Genomic DNA, 24,037 nt, shown 5'->3' on the forward strand with positions numbered 1-24,037 from the left:
GGATGTCTGGCATGAATCGCTGTCTTTAGGTCATGCCACAGCATCTCAATGGGGTTCAAGTCTGGACTTTGACTTGGCCACTCCAGAACGTGTATTTTGTTCTTCTGAAACCATTCTCAAGTTGATTTACTTCTGTGTTTTGGATCATTGTCTTGTTGCAACATCCATCCTCGTTTTAGCTTCAACTGTCTGACAGACGGCCTTAGGTTTTCCTGCAAAACATCCTGATGAACTTTTGAATCCATTCTTTCATTAATGATTGCAAGCTGTCCAGGCCCTGAGGCAGCAAAACAGCCCCAAATCATGATGCTCCCTCCACCATGCTTCACGGTGGGGATGAGGTGTTGATGTTGGTGAGCTGTTCCATTTTTCCTCCATACATGACGTTGTGTGTTACTCCCAAACCAAGGCCGGCCCAGCCTATACGCAGACTATGAAGCTGCTTAGGGCCCCTGACCACTAGGGGGCCCCCAATCTGGCAACCTCATTTTATACGTTGTTAATAGAGCATCGTGAATAATGTGGCGTGCATTGCCGTTTATCTATGCAAACATCCGTTTACTACAGTTTGCTTTGACTTTTGTGAGTTTTGATACTTGATTACAAGCTTAAAAAATAAAAGTTCTTCATTAACTTCTTTCCTCTTTTAGAAAAATGTTTGGCACCATCTACTGTAAGCACTGGCCATCATTTGCGGTGAGAAGTTTGAAGTATGCAGTGCAACAAAATCTGATTAATATACAAAATATGGACGTATGGGTTGGATTGCATGTATGGGGTTCACAGTACACTGTGACGAAATGGTGGGCCAAAAATATGGGCCCCTTGGCATTATTTTTCTTAGGGCCCCCAAATGGCCTGGGCCGGCCCTGTCCCAAACAATTCAACTTTGGTTTCATCGGTCCACTAAATATTTTGCCAAAACTTCTGTGGAGTTTCCAAGTGCCTTTTTGCGAACATTAAATGAGCAACAATGTTTGGCCATAGATTTACATATAGTTGATGTGTGCACGGAGATATCGCACTGTGCCAGTAATGTATGTGTCTTTAGCAGACACTCAAGGGCTCTTCTTCTTCTTTTTTTTTTTTACCTCTCTGAGTATTCTGCGCTGAACTCTTGGCGTCATCTTTGGTGGACAGCCACTCCTTGTGACAGAAGCAACTGTACCAAACTCTCTCTATTTGTAGACAACTTCTCTGACTGTCAGTTGATGAACATCCAGACTTTTAGACATGTTTTTTTATCCTTTCCCAACTTTATACAAATTAACAATCCTCGATCGCAGGTCTTCAGACAGCTCTTTTGACCGAGCCATGACGCACATCAGATAATGCTTCTCATCAAGACATTTCTTACCAGGTGTGTGTTTTATAGTGGGCAGGACCGCTTTAAACCACTCGTCAGTGGCTGGGCACACACCTGACTTAAAATGTTTGGTAAAAATTGGTTTCAATTGCTCCTTAGGCAGAGGGTTCACTTACTTATTTTTCCTTCTGTCATTGTTTGCATGCTATCCTCATTAAAATATGAAAACCTATAGATGTTTGAGTGATTTTAGTTAAAGTAGATGCTGTATTTTCATCTGTGTGATTTTGACAAAGATCAGATCACATTTAATAGTGATTTTATGCAGAAATGCGAGAAATTCCAAAAGGTTCAGATACTTTTTCATACCACTGTAACAACAGTGATAAACTCGAGCAATAGTCATAATGTCACGAGGAAGTTTGAGCAATCTGAAATCATATTTGGTTGGCTAACATAGTCTCAGCATTGATACTTTTTGGAAATACTGGCTTTTATTGAACCTTTTCTTCAATTTTACACATCAGAACAATGACATTGTGTTTTTTTTTCAATGTATTAATCAAGATTCTTTCTTGTAAAGGTGTTGTCTTTCCCCTTTAACACTACAAGTCCCGGAGAATTCTGGAGCATGAGTATTTGCCTGTGTTCTAGCGTTAAGTTTTGCGCGAACATTAGAGTGTTTACCACGTGGACAAGTTTCTGTAAGTAAACTAACAGCTAATGAAGCGAAATGAGGGGGCGAGTACTGACCACATTTGAATTTTACAATAGACACATTAGCTAGCTCTTTCAGTGCCATTGACGATGATAGGCATCCAATCATATTGCTCTACATTAAAACTCTTTAAGTGAGTTTATCTCTAGGGATTAGAGTAGCCACAGGCAGCCAATGAAAAAAATAAAAATACCATCTAATTTAATCAAATTCATATTAAAATAGTATTACCATTGATTTGCGTCTGTCCTTGCGGCGTGAACGAGTTGGCCGCCGTGTTGAGCGGCGGTCGCTGGGCTTGGGTGGGCACGGCCACACGGACCCTCATTCTCTCAAGTTCACTCAGGCGGTCCGAGAAGAGGCCCGATTTGGGGGTGTCCTCCAGCTTCTGACGATGCCCTATGGATGCAGCGTAGCGATTAATTTACATTTTTTGGGGGCCATGTTTCGAGCAGTGTTCAGTGACTTTTAGTGTTAATTTAAAATACTTTTGTACTCCATGCATGCTCCAACAATGCCCTGATGAGTACACAGAGAATGTCCCCTAATGCCCTTTTTCTTCACTTCAATAAAGAGTGTTTGGGACAAACACTCGCCTGTGCACATTCACACAAGTGTCTGAGGCAGCAGGGCTGTTTCACTGGTTCTCTGCCTTATGCCATCTTGACAAAAACACTTTTCTAACCAACTTTTCTAACACTTAAGACTCGCTGCTAACAGTAAACAATCACATTTGCCGCTTTGACATTTCTGGTGCTGATTTGATGGGCCAAACGCTTATTGCTTCATGTTCGCGCTCATTCAAGCATCCACATTATGCATCAGCTGCAGTCACGCTTTAAGCCGAAGGTGGCAGTCGCGAGTAAAAAAGTGCCAAATTCAATATGGGAAGTGGAAGTAATAGGGGTTAACAGTAGAGTTTAATATAGACTTATATGACGTTAAAAATTCAAATGAACTTCAAAATTGAAGTTCATTTTGTTAGGTTTCGTGTTTTTCCCTCCTAGTGTGTCCCTGTGATTGCCCATTGATTTCACCTGTAGTACCTGTTCCTAGTGTATCCGCTAATCTGCATCCTTCTGTATCACCCATCTGTTCCTCGTTGTCTCGTTACCCCTTGTCTCTGTGTGTGAATATAGGCTGCCAGTTTCTTTTCACTCCCTATTGTGTCATTGTCAATGTCAATGTCGAAGTCCTGTCCAAGCCCTCGTGTACTACTCCCTCCGATAAAGTAAGTTTTGTTTGAACCTTGCCTTTTTGATCCCCAGTACTTTGGTTGTACTTTGTGTTTTTGTTAGTTATTATCAAAACATTTTTTTTTAGATCACCGCCACCTGCCTTGCTGATTTTTGTTTCCCTGCATTTGGGTCCACACCACCTGCCTGCCCGCGATTTCCTGACACATTTGCTAATTGACAAATAAGATACAGAATTTTCGGACTATAAGCCGCCACTCACCAAATTTGACACGAAAATGGCATTTGTTCATAAATAAGCCACACTGGACTATAAGCCCCAGCTGTCCTTTTTTCATTATGGGATATTTACACCAAAAGATATTAACTGTAAAACTTTATTTGACAGTGGCATCATAAGACTGCCTAAGACCAAATGAACCACCATGAAGCTTTGGACCAATTGGCTGAAAATGTTAATTGCTTCAAGAAGCTTCCTTTGGGCATCACTGCTCCCTTGAGGGAGACAGTCAACCTCTGCTGCCACCTGCTGCCAACACTGGTGTCATCCAACATGCCTCCTGGCATGCATTGCAGCACTACAGATGTAAATAACAATCAAAATTCATTAGTGCTGTCAAAATTATCGCGTTAACGGGCGTTAATTAATTTTTTAAATTTATCACGTTAAAATATTTGACGCAATTAACGCACTCCCCCCGCTCAGACATATTTAAATGACAGTGCAGTGAACTGCTTGTTAATTGTGTTTTATGGAGTTTTGCCGCCCTCTGCTGGCGCTTGGGTGCGACTGATTTTATAGGCTTCAGCACCCATGAGCATTGTGTAAGTAATTATTGACATCAACAATGCCGGGCTACTAGTTTATTTTTTGATTGAAAATTTTACAAATTGTATTAAAACGAAAACATTAAGAGGGGTTTTAATATAACATTTCTATAACTTGTTCGAACATTTTTCTTTTAAGAACTACAAGTCTTTCTATCCATGGATCACTTTAACAGAATGTTAATAATGTTAATGCCATCTTGTTGATTTATTGTTATAATAAACAAATACAGTACTGATGTACAGTATGTTGAATGTTTATGTCTGTGTTGTGTCTTATCTTTCCATTCCAACAATAATTTACAGACAAATATGGCATATTTTATAGATGGCTTAAATTGTGATTTATTGCGATTAATTACGATTAATTAATTTTTAAGCTGTAATTAACTCGATTAAAAATTTTAATTGTTTGACAGCCCTAAAATTCATGTTATGTGCCAATTATTTCTTCAGTTACTGTACCAGTTGTTTCATTAATTGCTAGCTATGGTATTTGGCAACACTTTATTTGACAGTGGCGCCACAAAACTGACATATGACCATCATCATAATTATGATATGACACTGCCATGAGCATTAATGAATGCTAATGACCGATGGCATTTTGTGTCATCTGGCAAATTATCTCATTTTTGAATGGAGGTAAAAAATCCGAGCTAGTGACATCATTTGCCGGATGATACTTAATGACATCTGTCATAAGCATTCATTAATGCCCATGACAGTGTCATGTCATAATTATGACGGTCTTATGGCAGTCTTATGACGTCACCGTCAAATACAGTTTTACCTATTCCATCCATCCATTATCTTCCACTTACTCCGGGGTCGGGTCGCGGGGGCAACAGCTTTAACAGGGAAGCCCAGACTTCCCTCTCCCCAGCCACTTCAACCAGCTCCTCCGGCGGGCTCCCAAGGCGTCCCCAGGCCAGCCGAGAGACATAGTCTCTCCAGCGTGTCCTGGGTCGTCCCCGGGGCCTCCCGCCGGTTTTACCTATTAACACAAGTAAATCAACAAGCCGCACTGGACTATAAGTCCCAGGATTCAAAATGAGGGAAAAATGTAGCGGCTTATAGTACGGAAATTACACCAGTTTATAGTGACTTAAGGGGAGTTTACAATGAGGCAAACGTTCTTTATTTTCCCCCAAATCTGACATTCTGGTATAAGTGACTTCTTTGAAGGCGAGTGGCTACGGATCCTCCTTGAATTGCGAGAGGATGTCGTACGCTTGTTAAACTGATGTTTGTTCTTCAGGATAAAAAGAGTTTGTCACGCCACGTCGCCCGTCATCTCCACAGGAGTCGCAGGTGCTGCCAAAAATATTCTGGCTTTGTTCCTAGATACCTCTGGCAATATTTTGACGCCCTTTTGTCACACTTGTGCTTCTCTGAGGTGTGACTTACTGTACCTAACACACCCATAATGAGCCACTAGTTTATTTGGAGACTCAGGTGTAGACTCACTCACAATTACATCATTTTTTTTTGTTTTCTTTTGATGCTGCGCAGCTATCAAACTATGGAGAAATTTTCACACACAGCGTAAATCACAGTCCTGACCAACCTGCTCACATGGGACGCAGAGATGTTGAAGAAATCACATTTGCAACAGTTTTTTTGTCATCCTATACCTGAAATAAACATGCCTCTCAATGCAAACTACTTAGAAATAGGTGCAATTCATTAATTCACAAGTAAATTCACATTTATCGTGTTCATCTAATTTTTCTCATATAATTAAAGCCTTTTATTTGGGGAGAAAGTCCCAGAAGTTTAGTCACAAGACATCGTAAAAGCCAAACATCCCCACGACCACGTTTCGTCACACTGCTCCACGTCACATGTCGCATATTCCTGCCGCGGGGCTTCGGCCTTTCACGCAAAGAGCTGCCGCCGCTCCCATGCTTAGAAGCTGTCTTTTAATAGCGACCCAGACACCATGTGACTGACGACTAAATTTGAATTCATTGTATTCAAACGCCTAACGGATATGTTCGCTAGGGAAACAAACATTGGGAAAAAAGAGTCATTCTAACTGTATGCTTTTGCAGTGTTTTACTGTTGGTGCTGCTTTTTATGGGTTTTTATTTATTTATTTTACAGTAGCCTACTATAAAAAACGTTTTTACTCATTGACCGCCATCAATTGTGACAGACGAACCAGATCAGTCCTACAAATGAACTGTTTTTACCTTGACAACACTCAAGCTAAGGAAACAGATAAACAAAATTCCTACGGTTTTAACTGTTTTTAAGTCATTCTAATTACTCATTGTCTCCCAGCTCTCTCAATCAAAATAAATTGGATGTCTATTGCCGTCAATGAAGCTGAAAGAGTTATAGTGATATGAAAACGTATCTGAACCTTTTGAAATTTCTCACATTTCTGCATAAAATCACGATCAAATATGATCTGATCTTTGTCAAAATCACACAGATTAAAATAAAGTTTCTGCTTTAACTAAAACCACCCAAACATCTCTAAGTTTTCATATTTTAATGAGGATAGCATGCAAACAATGACAGAAGGGGGAAAAATAAGTAAGTGAACCCTCTGCCTAAGGCAGTGCTTCTCAATTATTTTCTGTTACGCCCCCCCCAAGGAAGACCTAAATGTTTCGCGCCCCCCCAACTCTGCCGCCACTGTAAATAGTATCATTTGTCTATAATATTACTATTATAAGTACGCCTCTGCCTCACAGTCATTTTTTTCTATTACAGAAAATAACAGAGATCAACTTATAAAGTATAACTTTATCAACATTGTTTTTGTTTGTAACAGAAAAGACTTAACGCACATCAATTTTCCTGAATTAAAAAAAAAAAAAATCACATCCAAACTGTAAAAATACTCAAGGTACATTTTTAACATTTGATACTGAAAAATAAAATAAGTAAATAATAACAAATTCAAATTGATTAGAAACATTAACTCATGAGGACAATATGCCAAAAAATTTGACCGAAAAAACAAAACCGAATAGAAGGAAAAAAAGAGTGTCTTTGGACAAAAAGACAGTTTTTATTTTCGCTGCTCGCTGCTCACAGTATCACCTCCAGTTTGCAATAGCGTGGGGTTATTTTCCACTCAGCATGCCAACAGTGCTCACTGGTTTACTTATATAACACTGACAAAGCGGGACGATTATTGGCAATATTCGGCACGTTTTCGCTGAAAAACAACCAAGCGGCTCATCAATGAGATTGGGGTCTAATGTCTATAAGTGGCGTCTTAATTGATTTGGCTTCCGGCTGTCCGCTATAATCATTTTCAGACACAGTAAACAATGGTCTTTCCTCACCTACCACTGTATTAAATGTCAAAGCCAAAAGGCAAACGGCCAGAAAAAAGCGCATTCTCAGCGGCCGAGGGAGAACCGTGGGTGACGGCGGTCGTCGTGACGATCCCAAGCCGAAAATGGCACGTCTCGGGCGGACACGTAAGAACCGGAGAAGACAGTGGGTCGCTGCGTGAGTCCGGCCGTGAGTCCTTACTTCAAAAATACGGCGCGCACTTTAAAAATGAGAGCGCCACTGCCACCCACTGAGTGGATGCGCAAGTACACTTCATTCTAGTATGGCAAAAAAAGAAAAAAAAAAAAGCATGTTCCCCGAGGTCACATGCGCCACCCCTGGCATCGCTCTGCGCCCCCCTGGGGGGGCGCGCCCCACTATTTGAGAAGTACTGGCCTAAGGAGACTTAAAGAGCAATTGAAACTGTCAATCACTGATGAGTGGTTTAAAGCTGCGCTGCCCACTATAAAACACACACCTGGTAAGAATTGTCGCTCGGTCAAAAGAACTGTCTGAAGACTTGCGATCAAGGATTGTTGATTTGTATAAAGCTGTGAAAGGATAAAAAACATCTCTAAAAGTCTGGATGTTCATCAATTGACAGTCAAATAAGTTGTCTACAAATGCGGAGAGTTTGGCACTGTTACTTCTCATCCAAGGAGTGGCCGTCCACCAAAGATGACGCCAAGAGTTCAGTGCAGAATACTTAGAGAGGTAAAAAAAGAACCCGAGAGTGTCTGCTAAAGACTTACAGAAATCACTGGCACAGTCCAATATGTCTGTACTAGGGTTGTTCCGATCATGTTTTTTTGCTCCCGATCCGATCCCGATCGTTTTAGTTTGAGTATGTGCCGATCCCGATATTTCCCGATCCAATTGCTTTTTTTTTTTTTGCTCCCGATTGAATTTCAATCATTCCCGATAATTTTTCCCGATCATATACACTTTGGCAATGCATTAAGAAAAAAATGAATAAAACTCGGACGAATATATACATTCAACATACAGTACATAACTACTGTATTTGTTTATTATGAAAATAAATCCTCAAGATGGCATTTACAATATTAACATTCTTTCTGTGAGAGGGATCCACGGATAGAAAGACTTGTAATTCTTAAAGGATAAATGTGACTTTGTATATTGTAACTAAATATTGCCATCTAGTGTATTTGTTGAGCTTTCAGTAAATGATACTGTAGCCATTTAACTGTTCTGCCCAAATGCATGATGGGAAGTGCAACCATGACTGTGCGTAGTGGCACCAATTGATATATCTTCTCTGCGTTGGAAAATAACATAGGGTGTTAAGAAAAAGATCAATTACTACCTTTCATCCCCACATTGCTTCCCACGATATTTCTAATTGTTGAGGGAAGGATTGAAAGGCTTTTGCCAATTAAAAATGGGCTCCAAAGACTGCCAAAATTCACTCTACTCATTTTACGCTGCCTTTTAGCTCTATATATAGGTAAAACGGCGCCAATCTTCGTGCAGTGCATGCGTTAATTGCGTTAAATATTTTAACGTGACTAATTGAAAAAAAATTAATTACCGCCGTTAACGCGATAAATTTGATAGCCCTACTTTAAGCCAAAACTAAAGACTCTGGATGAGTGTAAGACATTTTGTCTGTAACGTTAAATACAATTAGAAAACGATTTAATTTAAAAATTTTTTTTAAAAAGGCATATTCGATATTTTTTTGCCGATTCTGATACTTTGAAAATGACGTGATCGGACCCGATCGATCGGCATCTTTAGTCTGTACTATATGTAAAACTATGGCCAAGAATGCTGTTCACAGGAGGACTCCACGGAGGAAGCCACTGCTGTCTAAAAAAACAAAAACATTGATGCTCATTTAATGTTCGCAAAAAGGCACTTGGACACTCCACAGACGTTTTGGCAAAATATTTTGTGGACTGATGAAATCAAGGTTGAATTGTTTGTGAGTAACACACAACGTCATGTGTGGAGGAAAAATGGAACAGCTCACCAACATCAACACTTCATCCCCACCGTGAAGCATGGTGGAGGGAGCATCATGATTTGGGGCTGTTTTGCTCCCTCGGGGCCTGGACAACTTGCAATCATTAATGGAAGAATGAATTCAAAAGTTTATCAAGATATTTTGCAGGAAAACCTGAGGCCATCTGTCAGACAGAAAAGAGGATGGATGCTGTAACAAGACAATTATCCAAAACACAGAAGTAAATCAACTTGAGAATGGTTTCAAAAGAACAAAATACACGTTCTGGAGTGGCCAAGTCAAAGTCCAGACTTGAACCCCATTGAGATGCTGTGGCATGAACTAAAGAGTGATTCATGCCAGACATCCCAGGAATCTGTCTGAACTACAGCAGTTTTGTAGAGAAGAAAGGGCCAAGATTGGTCCTGATCGATGTGCCAGACTGATCTGCAGCTACAGGAAGTGTCTGGTTGAAGTTATTGCTGCCAAAGGGGGGGCCACAAAATATTAAATGTGATGGTTCACTTACTTATTTTCCCCCCATCCATCATTGTTTGGATACTATTTTCATTAAAATAGGAAAACCTATAAATGTTTGGTTGGTTTTAGTTAAAGCAGGCACTGTATTTCCATCTGTGTGATTTTTACAAAGATCAGATCACACTTATGTTGATTTTATGCAGAAATGTGACACATTCCAAAATGTTCAGATACATTTTCATACCACTTTATGTGAGTGGGTATAACTGATGTAAAAAAATGGCTGCCAAATGGCCAAGTCAAAGTCCAGACTTGAACCCCATTGAGATGCTGTGGCATGAACTAAAGAGTGATTCATGCCAGACATCCCAGAAATCTCACTGAACTACAGCAGTTTTGTAGAGATGAATGGGCCAAGATTAGTCCTGATCGATGTGCCAGACTGATCTGCAGGGGAGGGGCAGAATATTAAATGTGATGGTTCACTTATCTTTCCCCCTTCTGTCATTGTTCATCATTAAAATATAAAAACCTCTAAATAATTGGGTGATTTTAGTTCAAGCAGACACTGTTTTTTCATCTGTGTGATTTTGACAAAGTTCAGCTCACATTTGATGGTGATTTTATGCAGAAATGTGATAAATTCTAAAAGTTTCAGATACTTTTTCATACCACTGTAAGTACATTGTTCAGAATTTAACCGAGAACCCCTACTTTTACATGAGGTTTGTTCATCAGGTGGACTTCCACCCCCTGAAACGTTAAATTGAGCACATTTACACTGCTTTTTCATGGCCTTAAGGAAAGCCCTTTTCTTCTTCTGCTGCCAGAAGACTCGTGTCTCAGCTGTTTTATCGGAACTCTGCTCAGGCTGCTGAGCAATGAGCCCGGGGTGTTTCTGAAGAAGCAGGAAAAGGGGCGGGATGATTTCACCCACATTTGGGGAAAGTCCCTGACATTCCCACCAGTATTATCATGGTCAGCAGTGATGGCAAAAGTACTTACACTGTGTACTTCAATACAAGTACAGATAGTTGAGACTGATAAAAGTTAAAGTAGGGAACTGTTTATGGGGCATAGAAAGCGAGACCCACCAGAAATATCAAAAATACATTTGCCCCTTGAAAAAAAGTTTATACCATTCAGTAATTCCCTGTAGTAGGCACAAGATGGCGGCAAAGGACTACTAACCCTGCTTGAATGAAGTTCCTCAACTCACGTTAACTTAGATCAACTAGATTGGATCTTAATATTAATCTTGGAGACTGAAATGCACTTATTATACAAAAGAGCAAAACAATCCACCTTAAATTATCCACCATTATTCATTTTTGCTACTAGCCACCACCGGAAAATGGCAGGGCAGATTGGTGATAGCATCCTCCCTGCCTCCCGCCACTTCCTTCTTTGCCACGGCCGGTGGGCGGAAGCAAGGATAGATTCGTACCAGATGTAGAACCACTCGCTTACTCAGGAGTAGTGCTAAGAACGGTGATCCTAGAGGATTTATTATTGTTCCAAGTAAGGCTCTGTGGCGCGCCGGGCTAATCTGATCAAAAGAAAAGCAGACAGAGAGAAAAAAGAAGCTGTGTGATGATAATTAATGGATCCCTTTCACATTCGTGTCAGGGATTTACAGTGACAACAGGGCCGTTTGTAAACTCTGCTTGGAGGCATCACGGAACATAAGACTAAGTTATCTTAGCTCAGAATTGAGAGCTGTAAAATCAACCTGGCTTTGTCTAAGCAAAACACAAGTCAAGCAGAGACTTGTGGCTTACCTGATGATTTATGCTAAGCTATGCTAACATTGCCATAGCCTCTCACTTCAGTTTTAAGCTCTTTTAGTTTTTTTCAGCCTTGATAACAGTAAAGAAAACTAAAAATAAGACTTAAAGTGCGTACGACAGGATAAAAATAAGTCTTAAATAGCATTATTATGTGAATTAGAATCATATTATGAGACAATTTGACTATATGCAACAATTTTGCAAAGCGCAGATGACGAGAAATTAGTCTTTTAATCCGCCGTTTAGTCACGCCTACCAATACAGGGCTCTCGCGTCCCCAACAGGAGGATGACGTCGGCAGGGTCATGGTTTCATCTGATTTAGAATTCAACCCATTGATGGGGAATTATTCAGAACGAGAAAAATGCGACGAAGACAGCCGCAAAATGTCATTGTTTTATTCTCTCTACTCCAATATTTTTACAGGATATTCTTTTTATCCAAGTATTTTTCCCCACTTGCTAAATAAATGGTATAAATGTACATGGTACAATGGTACAAATAACAGTCTTGTGCTAAACGGAATATGAAATCATAAAAATGCATTTATGCAGTACGCCATGGGAAAATTACTCCATAATAGTCAAAACTGTCAACTTCACCTTTACCTCCCGAACGATATTTTATGCTACCGTAGTTAGTCAGGCTTTTGTCATTTCCCTGCCTCGGCTTCTGAAAATGTAACCAAACCAAGAGGCGTGACAGCTAGTCGACATACTAACCCGAACCGGGTGATGTCTCAGTCTTATTTTTGCTTTACGAAGCGAAAAATCACACAAAACTAGCCCAGATCATTTCACACAGCGGCGGGGTTGTTGATTGTCTTCGCCGATCGGCAACCCACCCGGTGGCGAGCAAGTTACAGCTCGTTCCCTTGCTACGGACAGGGAAGCTCATCGGGGAAGCAGCTGCAGAGTACTGCCGGACAAACCGACCGACGTCGGAGGAGCGCGTAGCTGCCACATGGTCAACACAAATATGGCGTAAAATAATGCTCTACTACACGGCGTAGACTTAAACAGAGAGCGGCGTACAGTTGTTGTGCAGCTAACATGGCAGGATGTGTCTGAGGAGAACTTTTCTACATTTCCGTCCATGATCAAACGTAAGTAAATAGTCCTTCATTTAAAGAAAGTTTGTAGTGTTTACTTTGTAATCGCTGTATTCGCGGCCATTTTTAACACAAAGTTGCAATTTCTGATGGGGTTGAAAATTTGACAGAACACCAGGCACACGAAGAGGGCAATAAGCCGAGTATAGCGCTCTCCCAGTGGGTGGGTGGGTGGGCGACAAGTCGCCGTTCGTCGGCCAAGTGCATTTTCGGAGGACGAGCGGCCACAAAATGCAAGTCACCTCCATATTAAAACGTGCCATATTCCAGTATTTAACATAATACAAAATACGATGTTTACTCACTTCCTTGTAAATCCAATGGTCCAACAGTAGAACGGCTTGTTTTGACCAATATCCATGGAGAACGGGAACCTTTTGAAACCCAAAAAAGCTCACACGCCTCTCCCTGGTGCAGCAACAATTTTCTGCAGACGTTTAGCTGGCGTGATGTGAAAAATAAACGAATTAATCCGCAAAATCAGCTGAATCAGCAGTCCATCTGCACTCTATAAAGCAATGCTGTATTGTGATAGCCTGGTACTCCAGACTCACCGCTGTTCCAGCTATTGAGTCTGGCCACCATTAAACGTATAAAATTTCCAGGGCGGAGCAAGCCACAGCAAACAGACAGCGGAGTGGACCAATCAGCGACGGGCGGGATGAGGGTCTTGCGCGCGGAAGTAAACATACGAGGAGAGCGGAGTTTATTCAACATGGCTAGCGCGAGACAGACAGTTGTCAATGACTTGTGTCGATGGGTTTTTGGTAATTTAAAACTGATTTTATCGTAGATTGGAACATATTCTCGGCTCTCCTGTTCGCCATCTGTGTTGTTGTGGAGACGACTTCCGAGTTCCGACGCGGAAGAGTGACGTTGCTCGTTAAGAACACGTCACGCAAATAAACAAATCTGATTTTTCGATTGATTTTGTACTTGCTCGAGAGGCCGTTAATGGGCTGGGTCCCAGACTATTCTCTCAGTGTTTGAAAAACACAGGGAGAACAGTCTGGCCGTGCCAGGCAAGTATTGTGAGATGCCAACCCGGGTGACGTCACATTCGCATTCGTCCTAAGCCCGAGACTGAAGCCGGAAGTCACTCATTTTCACGGCGCGGGATTCAAAAATTTAATTTATAAAACCAGCGCTTCCACACACATCCAAGCGGTCCATTTCATTCAGGAGCATAAAACACCGCGAGAAATATGAAATAAACGTGCTTTTTGGTGTCATACGCACTTTAAGGGTTTCACCTGCAACCCGCTAAGCTAGGCTAAAGTCATCAAAATTGAGTAAATACTGATTCATGGTTAATTTTAAGATACGGAAGCATTCGGTTTCACACGCGTCGACAAGCGGACGATTTGTAAAATCTATAAGACAGGCAAACACCGGTCAGAAGTCTTTAACTGGAATTCTTTCATGCATGTAGACAGCTGGGCTAGTTTAACACTCACTGCTTGAAGGCATAGAGAACACAAGACGCCAAACCTAGCTAAGCTTAGCACAGCTCTGCCTTAGGAGCTAGAAAAACAAGCCAGGGTTTGTTCATAATCTGGCAAAATAAATGTCAAACAGTGAGACTTGTGGTTTCCCCTTGATTTATGTATGCGAAGCAAGGCTAATGTTGTCTTAACGGCACCAAATGCTAGCTTAATTTAACATTACTTGGTCTGGAGAATTCGAAAAAACAACAACTTGTTTTCGGAATAAAGCAAAATAAATCTTAAACAGTAAGATCTATGAGTGAGGTAGGACTTTTATAATTGTGTTAAAGAGCTGTGCTAACATTTGACGAATTCAAACGCCGTAGAAGAAAAATAACGTACGAAATATCAGGCACAAGTCGGGTACATCCATTGTCACTAAAATACAGCGGCCGAGAGGTGTCAGAAAGACAAAAGACAAAAAAAGCACGAATCAAACTGCAACAACACGATCCCTAATTCCTAAAGCGCAATTGCAAATTGGCATAAGCACGAACCCCTCAGTAACCACAACACCACAGCAAATGGCTCACAAGACGAATGCAAAAAGCCACAGCATAACCGCAAAAACCCACAGCACGATGACAAGAGGATGACCTGGGAAAAAAAAAAAAAAAAGATGACACTTTGTACAGTGCTGGCCAAAAGTTTTGGTACCCCTGCAGTTCTGTCAGATAATGCTCAATTTCTCGCAGAAAATGCTTGCAATTACAAATGCTTTGGTCGTAATGTCTTCATTTATTTTGCTTGCAATGAAAAAAATAGGGCTGTCAAAATTATCGTGTTAACGGGCGGTAATTAATTTTTTAATTAATCACGTTAAAATATTTGACGCAATTAACGCACATGCCCCGCTCAAACAGATTAAAATGACAGCAGAGTGAAATGTCCACTTGTTAATTGAGTTTTTTTGAGTTTTGTTGCCCTCCACTGGCGCTTGGGTGCGACTGATTTTATAGGCTTCAGCACCCATGAGCCATGAACCATTGTTTAATTATTGACATCAACAATGGCGGGCTACAAGTTTATTTTTTGATTGAAGATTTTACAAATTTTATTACAACGAAAACATTAAGAGGGGTTTTAATATAAAATTTCTATAACTTGTACTAACATTTATCTTTTAAGAACTAAAAGTCTTCCTATCCATGGATCGCTTTAACGGAATGTTAATAATGTTAATGCCATCTTGTTGATTTATTGTTATAATAAACAAATACAGTACTTATGTACCGCATGTTGAATGTATATATCCATCTTGTGTCTTATCTTTCCATTCCAATAATAATTTACAGAAAAATATGGCATATTTTATAGATGGTTTGAATTGCGATTAATTGCGATTAATTACGATTAATTAATTTTTAATCTGTAATTAACTCGATTAAAAATTTTAATCGTTTGACAGCTTGTTTTGGCTTGTTTTGGCCAATATCCACGGTGAATGGGAACCTTTTGAAACTCCAAAAAGGCGCACACGCCTCTCCCTCATAAAGAAAGATTTTTCTGCAGCCGTTTGGCTGGCGTGATGCGAAAAATAAACGTATTAATCCGCAAAATCAGCTGAATCCTTAGTCCTCATACACAACAGTACGGCTGTATAGCGAAGAGGACGCCTTCATCCGTACACGTCACAGCGCCCTCCTCCTCAATGCAAGGCCGAAGCCGGAAGTCACTCATTTTCATGGCGCGGGATTAAAAAAACTAAATAAACATAGCGATCGCTTCCACACACATCCAAGTGGTTCATATCATTCAGGAGCATAAAATACCGCGTGTATCATGAAATAAACATGCTTTTTCTTGTCACATGCACTTTAATACCGTAATATATATCGCAATTTATCGCAGTTTTATCAGTCAGTTCCAATATCGTTCAGACCTAATAGCCACTACCATTTTTCCCAATCACTTTCAGTATAAGGGTTATAATTTTTTTTGTATGATGGTAATGGCATCGGTGTCGTACTCACCATTCATCTCATTCCAGAGAACTTTTAGTTCTCGGTACGTTCTGTTACTTAGGCCCATTGTGCATATTGTCACTGTCTTTTCATCTATAAACACTATTTGGTGTATCAGCTGGATGAAAATAAGAGCACGGACTTTCGGATTTAAGTGTTCTTTAGAAACTATTTATTTCCCTCCTTAGGGTTGCAAGTCAACTGGCGCCTGTCTTAACTGCTACTTTGCTTGCGCAATACTTTCCGCTTCTATGGTTATCACCACATTTCCACCTTTGCCACCACATGTACCTTTTTTGGCAGATGAAAGCCACAGTAAGCGTGTTTTGTGGCGGATTAAAGCCTCCCGGCGCGTGTGCGTGCATGTCAATCATCCATGAATTCCTTCTTTTTTTCAAAATGCGCCCTCACATTGGCCATATTCACTTTTTTAATGTCACGTATTATTCCAGTGGATGGTTTCCAGAGGAAAAAAAGTTTGGTTGTTGGAGGCAGGGTGACAGCCAGGCGCCCGTCCGCCGCGGGGGTCTGGTATCAAGGGAGGACGCATTGGAAGAAATGAGGGCCGATGATAAAAACAGAGATGGAGGGAGGAGAAGGGGGGGAAAAGAGGAGGAGGAGGAAAAAAGAGGAAGAGGAAAAAGCGAGCGAAACGGAGCCATGCTGACTGTGGTGGACCTTTGCCAGGCGTCTGTGTGGTCCAGCCAGGGAAGGGGAAAACACACATACACACTATACACTTATGCTTATAGACGTCCAGGCAAGCTCCCCGAGGCGATACTATGATTTCACGCAAAAACACATTAGAGATGATTCAGAACGGGAGAGCTGCTCCCCCCCCCCCCCCTTTTCCTCACTTTTTCTGACGGCCTCTGAATGATTTTGCGCTTAGTGTCGCACACGCACACTCACGCATGCGCTCACTCACTCACCAACCCACGCAAGCGGCATGCACGCAGACGTTCAAACATACTGATTCACTCTCGCACGCACACGCTTGGCACATCTTCAAGGAACTTCACACAACTGAGTGGCTGCCTCTGGAAAAGCCTGAAGGTCCTTTTTGTTACTTTTTTCTTCCTTTCTTCTCAATCCACTCGCTCACTTCATTGCTCTTGTTATTTTAGTTGTCATGTGACTGATTTGCTGTGTGCTTTGGATGTTTGTTAATGGCTTTTATGATGGTACGCACTCAAAACAAACCGTATTAGCTCATTGGCTACCACTGACGGCGATGGACGTCCAATCCATTTGAACTGGGAGAGGTTGGCGGGCATTGTGTTAAAGGGTACCTCGGATAGAAAGACAATTCTTAAAAGATAAATGTTAGTATGAGTTGTAATAATATGATATTAAAACCCCTCTTAATGTTTTCGTTATAATAAAATGTGTAAAATTAGTTTAACTACTAATAATGCAACTAGCAATGAAAGGATATACAAACTGTCAAATGGCAGCAAGTCAATATCTAGGCAAGCCGCCTAGGATCGGTTTAAAGACACTGCTGATGAGCTAGAATTGGGTGCAGGTACGACGTTGGGAACTCATCCCACAGCTTTGTAACAAAACAATCTGACCAGCGGCTGAATGTGACAAAATCATGCTAGTCGTCATACTAGATTCGCTTGCTAGCTAGCACAGCTATTCTCCCAGTCCAGCACCAACCGTGTCATCAGCCCCAGCGTGCATTGCGCTCATAAAACATGGCGCCCTCTGTAGGTCAAAACATGTACTAAATATTATAGATTATTAAATCAATGGCAATAATATATGTGTTTCTAATATCATATTTTAGTAAAAGAGAACAATTGTGGCTTATTACAGTCTGAGGTTCACTTTAATGAATTGACCTTTTTTCTGTATCAAAATGTTTTTACTCTAAAATCTACTTCTTAAACTTTTTTTTCTACTGTTAAGTTTATTGATAATTTGAAAATATAATGACTTATCTTTGTTCATGTGTATATACAGTGCATCAGCTATGGTATCCCACAGAGTTCTGGCTTAAACCCCCTTCTTTTCTTTTCTTTTCATAGATCAACTGATTTAACAAATATAACATCTATGTATAATACCGGATTAAACTGTTTTTTTCTCTCGACTGAATTCAGTCTGACACCTGTTTTTAACAAATTTTTGGGTGCAAAATCCAAAACATCAATTTTTTTCTCCATTGTATTAGGTTTTTGAACTATAGGAACATCATATTCTTTAAAATATGTATATTTTAAAAGATACCGTATTTAATATATGTTTGTTTTATTTAAATAATAATAATAATAATGAAAATTAAATATTTACATCAAATTCAAATAAAAAAAGCAGACATGACTGCAATGTTTATTTACATTATTATGTTTTTACAGATAGTTTGTTGTTGCATGTACTAACAACATAATAAATAGGTAAACCGTGTGAAAAAAACTCAGGTTTGGATTCCGAAACCAAAACATTTGTGAGAAACAATTTTTTTTTTTTTTTTTTTTTGCCGTCTTGTGTAATTGCAGGGATCCCTTTTTCACGGTTAATGGGGACCCCCCCACTCCCTCGAAAATCTGCGTGGTAGAGGCGGAGCTTGTTTACATTAGTTGTTTTTTTTTTGTGTGTTCAATGTATTAATTCAGATTTAACAGCATTGGAAAGACATAAATATAACCCCCCCCCATTCCCCCCAAAGTATTATTAAAGAAATAAAAACAGAAAAACAAACAAAAACAAACAAAAGGAAAAACCTTATATGTATGTGGGGGGAAATACAGACAAGGCTGAAAAAGCAGTTTCTGCTCTTGCACCCCTCTTTAAAATAAACTGCAGTATTTTAAGCCAAAAGAACTGTTGTGTTTGATAGAACAATAGTTCTATATGCTGCCATAGCAGTTTCATGAAGCATTAAGCCCCCAAACTATTTTTAATTTGTCCGTTTTATCCTGGAGACACCCTTTTACAGACACCGTGCAAATGCTTTTGTTTCAACCCAGCCATAAAAAGAAGGTAAGTAATTATATTTATCATTCAAAATGTCTATCAATTTTAACTTAGAATCATTAATTGATGTCCAATATTTAGTTAAAAAAAAACAAAAACAACATTAAAAAATTATTCTCTCGCATAGTTTAAACTGTTACGTCACAATGAAAAAAATAGTGTCCTTAAATAGGTCACGGATATCTAGCTCATAACTATCGCTAAATTGTATTTTTTTTTTTTTGTTAACGTCGCATTTTCCCTGATATTTTAGATGACAAATAATCGATCCAAACACAGAAACAAAACAAAACAAAAAAAAATTTAAAGGTTAAATACTAGTATTTGAAAAAGAAAATCTCGACCACTCCTGGATGTCTGCGATTTTTGCATTGCGACCCTTGTTATATTACCATGTTTCACCCATAAAATCTCCCAAATTTCCGGCTGTGACCATTCACAGCTATGTCTTGACACTCGTTGAGACATGCAACACGGAGTTTTTGGATCGAAACAAGGTAAGTACACGATAAAATCTCGTTAAAATCATGGTGTCTTGAATTATGCTCTCTCATGCTCGCACCTCGAGTTTGAGTTTAGAAGTTTGAAGAATTTATTTATTTATTTTTAAAATGCCCTCCTGTTCAGAATTTTCTTCCCCCAGAAAATTGAGATTTTATGATTTCCAATGATGTATCACACATGCATATAGGACAATTTTGAAATTTGGCCAAATTGGGGGTCTCAGAGCGGAACTTCAAGTCACCTGAGTGTTTTCTGCCATATGTATATTTTGAATAAAATGAATGGTTTTCAAGCAACGCAAATGTAATAATTATGATGTAAATAATAAATATATAAACAAAAACAATTATTTGTACATGTTTACTCCCCTCGTATAATACTTTCCTGCCTTTTATTTATCTTGAGCCATGTTTGTCTTTGTTGTAAAGCACTTTGGGGACCTTTCGGGTTTTGTAAAGGGCTATATAAATAAATTTGATTGATTGATTGATATATAAATATATCTTAACATTTTTAAGTAAAATACTGTAATTATTTTTTTAATTGACAAAAACCCACCATGGACAGAGGGCGCAAAGTTTGAAGCGTAAAGTAGCGAGTAGTTGATTTTGATGCTACTACATACAAGATAAAACACACTCAATGCAGCCAAATCACGAAACATTTGTCTCTGGGAAAAAAGGGAATTTCCACATTTTAATTGTGAGTCATGAAGATTATGAAACGCAACATGTTTTCTACTATTCCAAAAACTTACCATGACCAACGGAACACTTGTATTCTACATGTATGGATTAGCTTTCTTTACTGACTCCTTTTTTTTTTTTTTTTTTTTAATATCTAACAGGATGCTAACTACATAATAATAATTGCATTACATTTGCGGTACTTTTTAAGGAAATACAGCACTTATTGTCATAAAGTTGTCAGTGAGTCATTAAGGCACGTTATATAGATGAGTAGGTTTAAAAGCCTGGCTGTGTGGGTCTATGTGCGGGCTTTGCAAGTAACCACTAATATGGTCTGCAGAACCACTGCCTCCTCACCAGACTTGTTAACACTCTGACCTCCACAAAACACACACACAGACACTTGGCCACAAAGCTAGCTTTGTGTGACACCACAATGTTTTTGTCACCTCTCGTGTGAGGGTTCCATCAATTTGATTGAATAACAGCAGATTTGCTAGGAGAAAGTGTGTTCTTTTTGCTACCGTTGTGTGTATGTATTTCTGTCGTTTTCGTGCACAACACACACTCACGCGGAACCTGGGCTCGCACATGGCCACTCCTTGCCACCCATTAGCGGTAAATGACATTTAATGAGGGCTATTACTTGCCTTGCGCCTGCACTCTGTTAATGACATCATTAACAGACAATCACACGCTCACGCAATATGTGTCCTGAGCCATACACGCAAAGACACAAACATATGAGGGGCTGAACTAAAACTAAATTTTATACGAGATCCTTGCGATTAAATGTGATTAATCAAGGCATCAAGGCTTCTTGGGTGGCTTCAATGTTAACTCATCTGCTGCAATTGACAGCCATAGATGTCCAATCATTTTGAACTGGAAGGTCTAGGAGTGATAAACTAATTTAAATTCTCAGCAGATTGGACTTTTAACACCGTCAATGACACTGAGTTAATTTTTAACTCAGAGTTAACTCTAATGAATGTTCATTAGCTGTCAACCTCCCAGTTCAAATGGATTGGATGTCTACCAGTGATGAATTAATTCTAATTCTCAGAAGATTGGCGTTTAATTACCGCCAATGACACTGAGTTAATTTGTGAGTTAACTTTGAGTTAACTCTAATGAATGTTCATTAGCTGTCAGCCTCCCAGTTCAAATGGATTGGATGTCTACCAGTGATGAACTAATTTTAATTCTCAGCAGATTGGAGTTTTATCATCGTCAATGACCCTGAGTTAATTTATGAGTTAACTCAGAGTTAACTGGGAGGTTTGGCAGTGAATGCGGCTAATGTGGCAGTGAATTAAAAAGGCTTAACGTTTTCTTGGGTGGCTTTAATGTTAACTCATTGGCTGCAACTGACGGCCATAGACGTCCAATCCATTTGCACTGGAAGGTCTACTAGTGATAAGCTAATTTAAATTCTCAGCAGATTGGACTTTCATCACCGCCAATGACATTGAGTTAATTTGTGATTTAACTCAGAGTTAACTCTGACGAATGTTCATTATCTGTCAGCCTCCCAGTTCAAATGGATTTGACGGCTACTAGTGACAGACTAAGTTAAATTCCCAGCAGATTGGTCATCTATCATCATCAATGACAGTGAGTTAATTAATGAGTTAACTCAGAGTTAACTGAAACAAATGTTCATTCGCTGCCAGCCTCCCAATTCAAATGGATTGGACGTCTACCAGTGATAAACATATTTAAATTCTCAGCAGATTGGACTTTTATCATCGCCAATGACACTGAGTTAATTTGTGAGTTAACTCAGAGTTAACTCTAACGAATGTTCATTTGCTGTCAGCCTCCCAGTTCAAATGGACCGGATGTCTACCAGTGATGAACTAATTTTAGTTCTCAGCAGATTGGAGTTTTATCATCGTCAATGACCCTGAGTTAATTTATGAGTTAACTCGGAGTTAACTGGGAAGTTGGCAGCGAATACGGCTAATGTGGCAGTGAATTAAAAAGGCTTAACGTTTTCTTGGGTGGCTTTAATGTTAACCCCTTGGCTGCAACTGACGGCAATAGACGTCCAATCCATTTGCACTGGTAGGTCTACTAGTGATAAGCTAATTCAAATTCTCAGCAGATTGGACTTTTATCACCGCCAATGACATTGAGTTAATTTGTGAGTTAACTCAGAATTAACTCTAATGAATGTTCATTAGCTGTCAGCCTCCCAGTTCAAATGGATTTGACGTCTACTAGTGACAAACTAAGTTACATTCTCAGCAGATTGGTCGTCTGTCATCGTCAATGACATTGAGTTAATTAATGAGTGAACTCAGAGTTAACTGGAACAAATGTTACATGCTGCCACCTCCATGTCCAAACGATTCGACGTCTACCAGTGCCAAACTAATTTTTAATTCTCAGCTGATCAGACGTCCATCATCGTCAACAACACTGAGTTAATTTGTGAGTTAACTCAGAGTTAACTGGGAGATTGGCAGCGAATGAACAAATGTTCATACCAGTTCAGTCAGTTCAGTCCTGCCAATGGATTGGACGTCTACCAGTGATAAACTCATTTAAAGTTTCTCAGATTGGACTTTTTTTTGTGAGTTAACTCTAATGAATGTTCATTCGCTGTCTGCCTCTCAGTTCATATAGATTGGACCTCTTCTAGTGATAAACTGCTTTAATGCTTTAAATTCTCAGCAGATTGGACTTTTATCATTGTCAATAACACTGAATTAATTTGTGAATTAACTCAGAGTTAACGCTAGCGAATGTTCATTCCCTGTCAGCCCTACTTACTTAACTAAGAGTTAACTCATTAACTTAAACATTCTTACAAAAAACACATACTGTCTGGTGGTAATGCTTTTAGGCGGCCTTATCTTGGTACCTTTCATTTTTTAATCCACTGCTTTGTTGACAAATTGGTTGTTGTGAAGTCGCATCTGTTGGCTGCCAAACAACCGCCTCCAAAAAGTCATGTGATGCGCAGCAGCAGATGCACAGGAAATGCTTTTGATCAAACCCCTGCGTGCGTGTGTGAGCGTGTTTCTGTGTGCAAGTGAGAGTGTCCTTGGCAGCTCGAGCAGCTTTCCTAGCGGCGGCAACGACATCGTCTGCCGGCTCCGCTCTGTCCCGGTGCCACATGTGAGCCTTGTTTGTCAAGTCGCAGTTATTTTTTTCCCTCTTGATTTTTCTTGAGTTTCTCAAGAAGGAGGCAAACAGCTGCGTGCCAGACCAGCTGGCACTGACGACTCAACTATAGTAAAGTTTTTTTTTCTTTCCTTAACTTCCTGCTCAGTTGTTTTTATACTGCCTATTAAAAGGAGCTGATACGAGCTCTATTGCTACCCGGTGTAGCCTCTCGGGAATATTCCACCTCACTGTCTTGGTGTCTGAAGCAGTGTGGGAAAGTGTTAGTGTGGTTCATTGTTCAGGACCGCCGCTGTATGACAGATTTTATTCCATCCACACTCGCATCTCAAATCATCTTCCCCAATAAAATAAATGTAAATGGTAAGAAATGTAATAATAATTTTGTCAGTTAAAACGTGCTATAAAATACTACACCAAGAAATTATTAGACATCCAATCGTGTGGCTCTTAAAAACTAAATTAAAAATCTTTGAAACGGTTTGACGGCAGTCGACGTCCAATCCATTTGAAATGCATTTTCATAACTTTTTAACAGTAACAACCTCCTTAATACGTATATGACAGGCAAA

At 39.8% G+C, this 24,037-nt stretch overlaps 1 protein-coding gene across 2 annotated transcripts in view; it reads right to left on the minus strand.

The window, feature by feature from the left end:
• runx2b (RUNX family transcription factor 2b) overlaps positions 1-24,037 on the minus strand; it is a 53,933-nt gene that overhangs the window by 13,556 nt on the left and 16,340 nt on the right. The window contains exon 4 of one of the 2 annotated variants that reach the window (XM_057823445.1): positions 2,256-2,423. The exons of the other annotated variant lie outside the window; for it this stretch is intronic. Coding sequence (XP_057679428.1) covers positions 2,256-2,423 — 168 coding nt within the window. The remainder of the gene's footprint in view (positions 1-2,255; positions 2,424-24,037) is intronic. 2 annotated transcript variants of the gene reach the window in all.

This window comes from Corythoichthys intestinalis, chromosome 19, assembly GCF_030265065.1.
Source record: "Corythoichthys intestinalis isolate RoL2023-P3 chromosome 19, ASM3026506v1, whole genome shotgun sequence".
NCBI classification, from domain to species: domain Eukaryota; kingdom Metazoa; phylum Chordata; class Actinopteri; order Syngnathiformes; family Syngnathidae; genus Corythoichthys; species Corythoichthys intestinalis.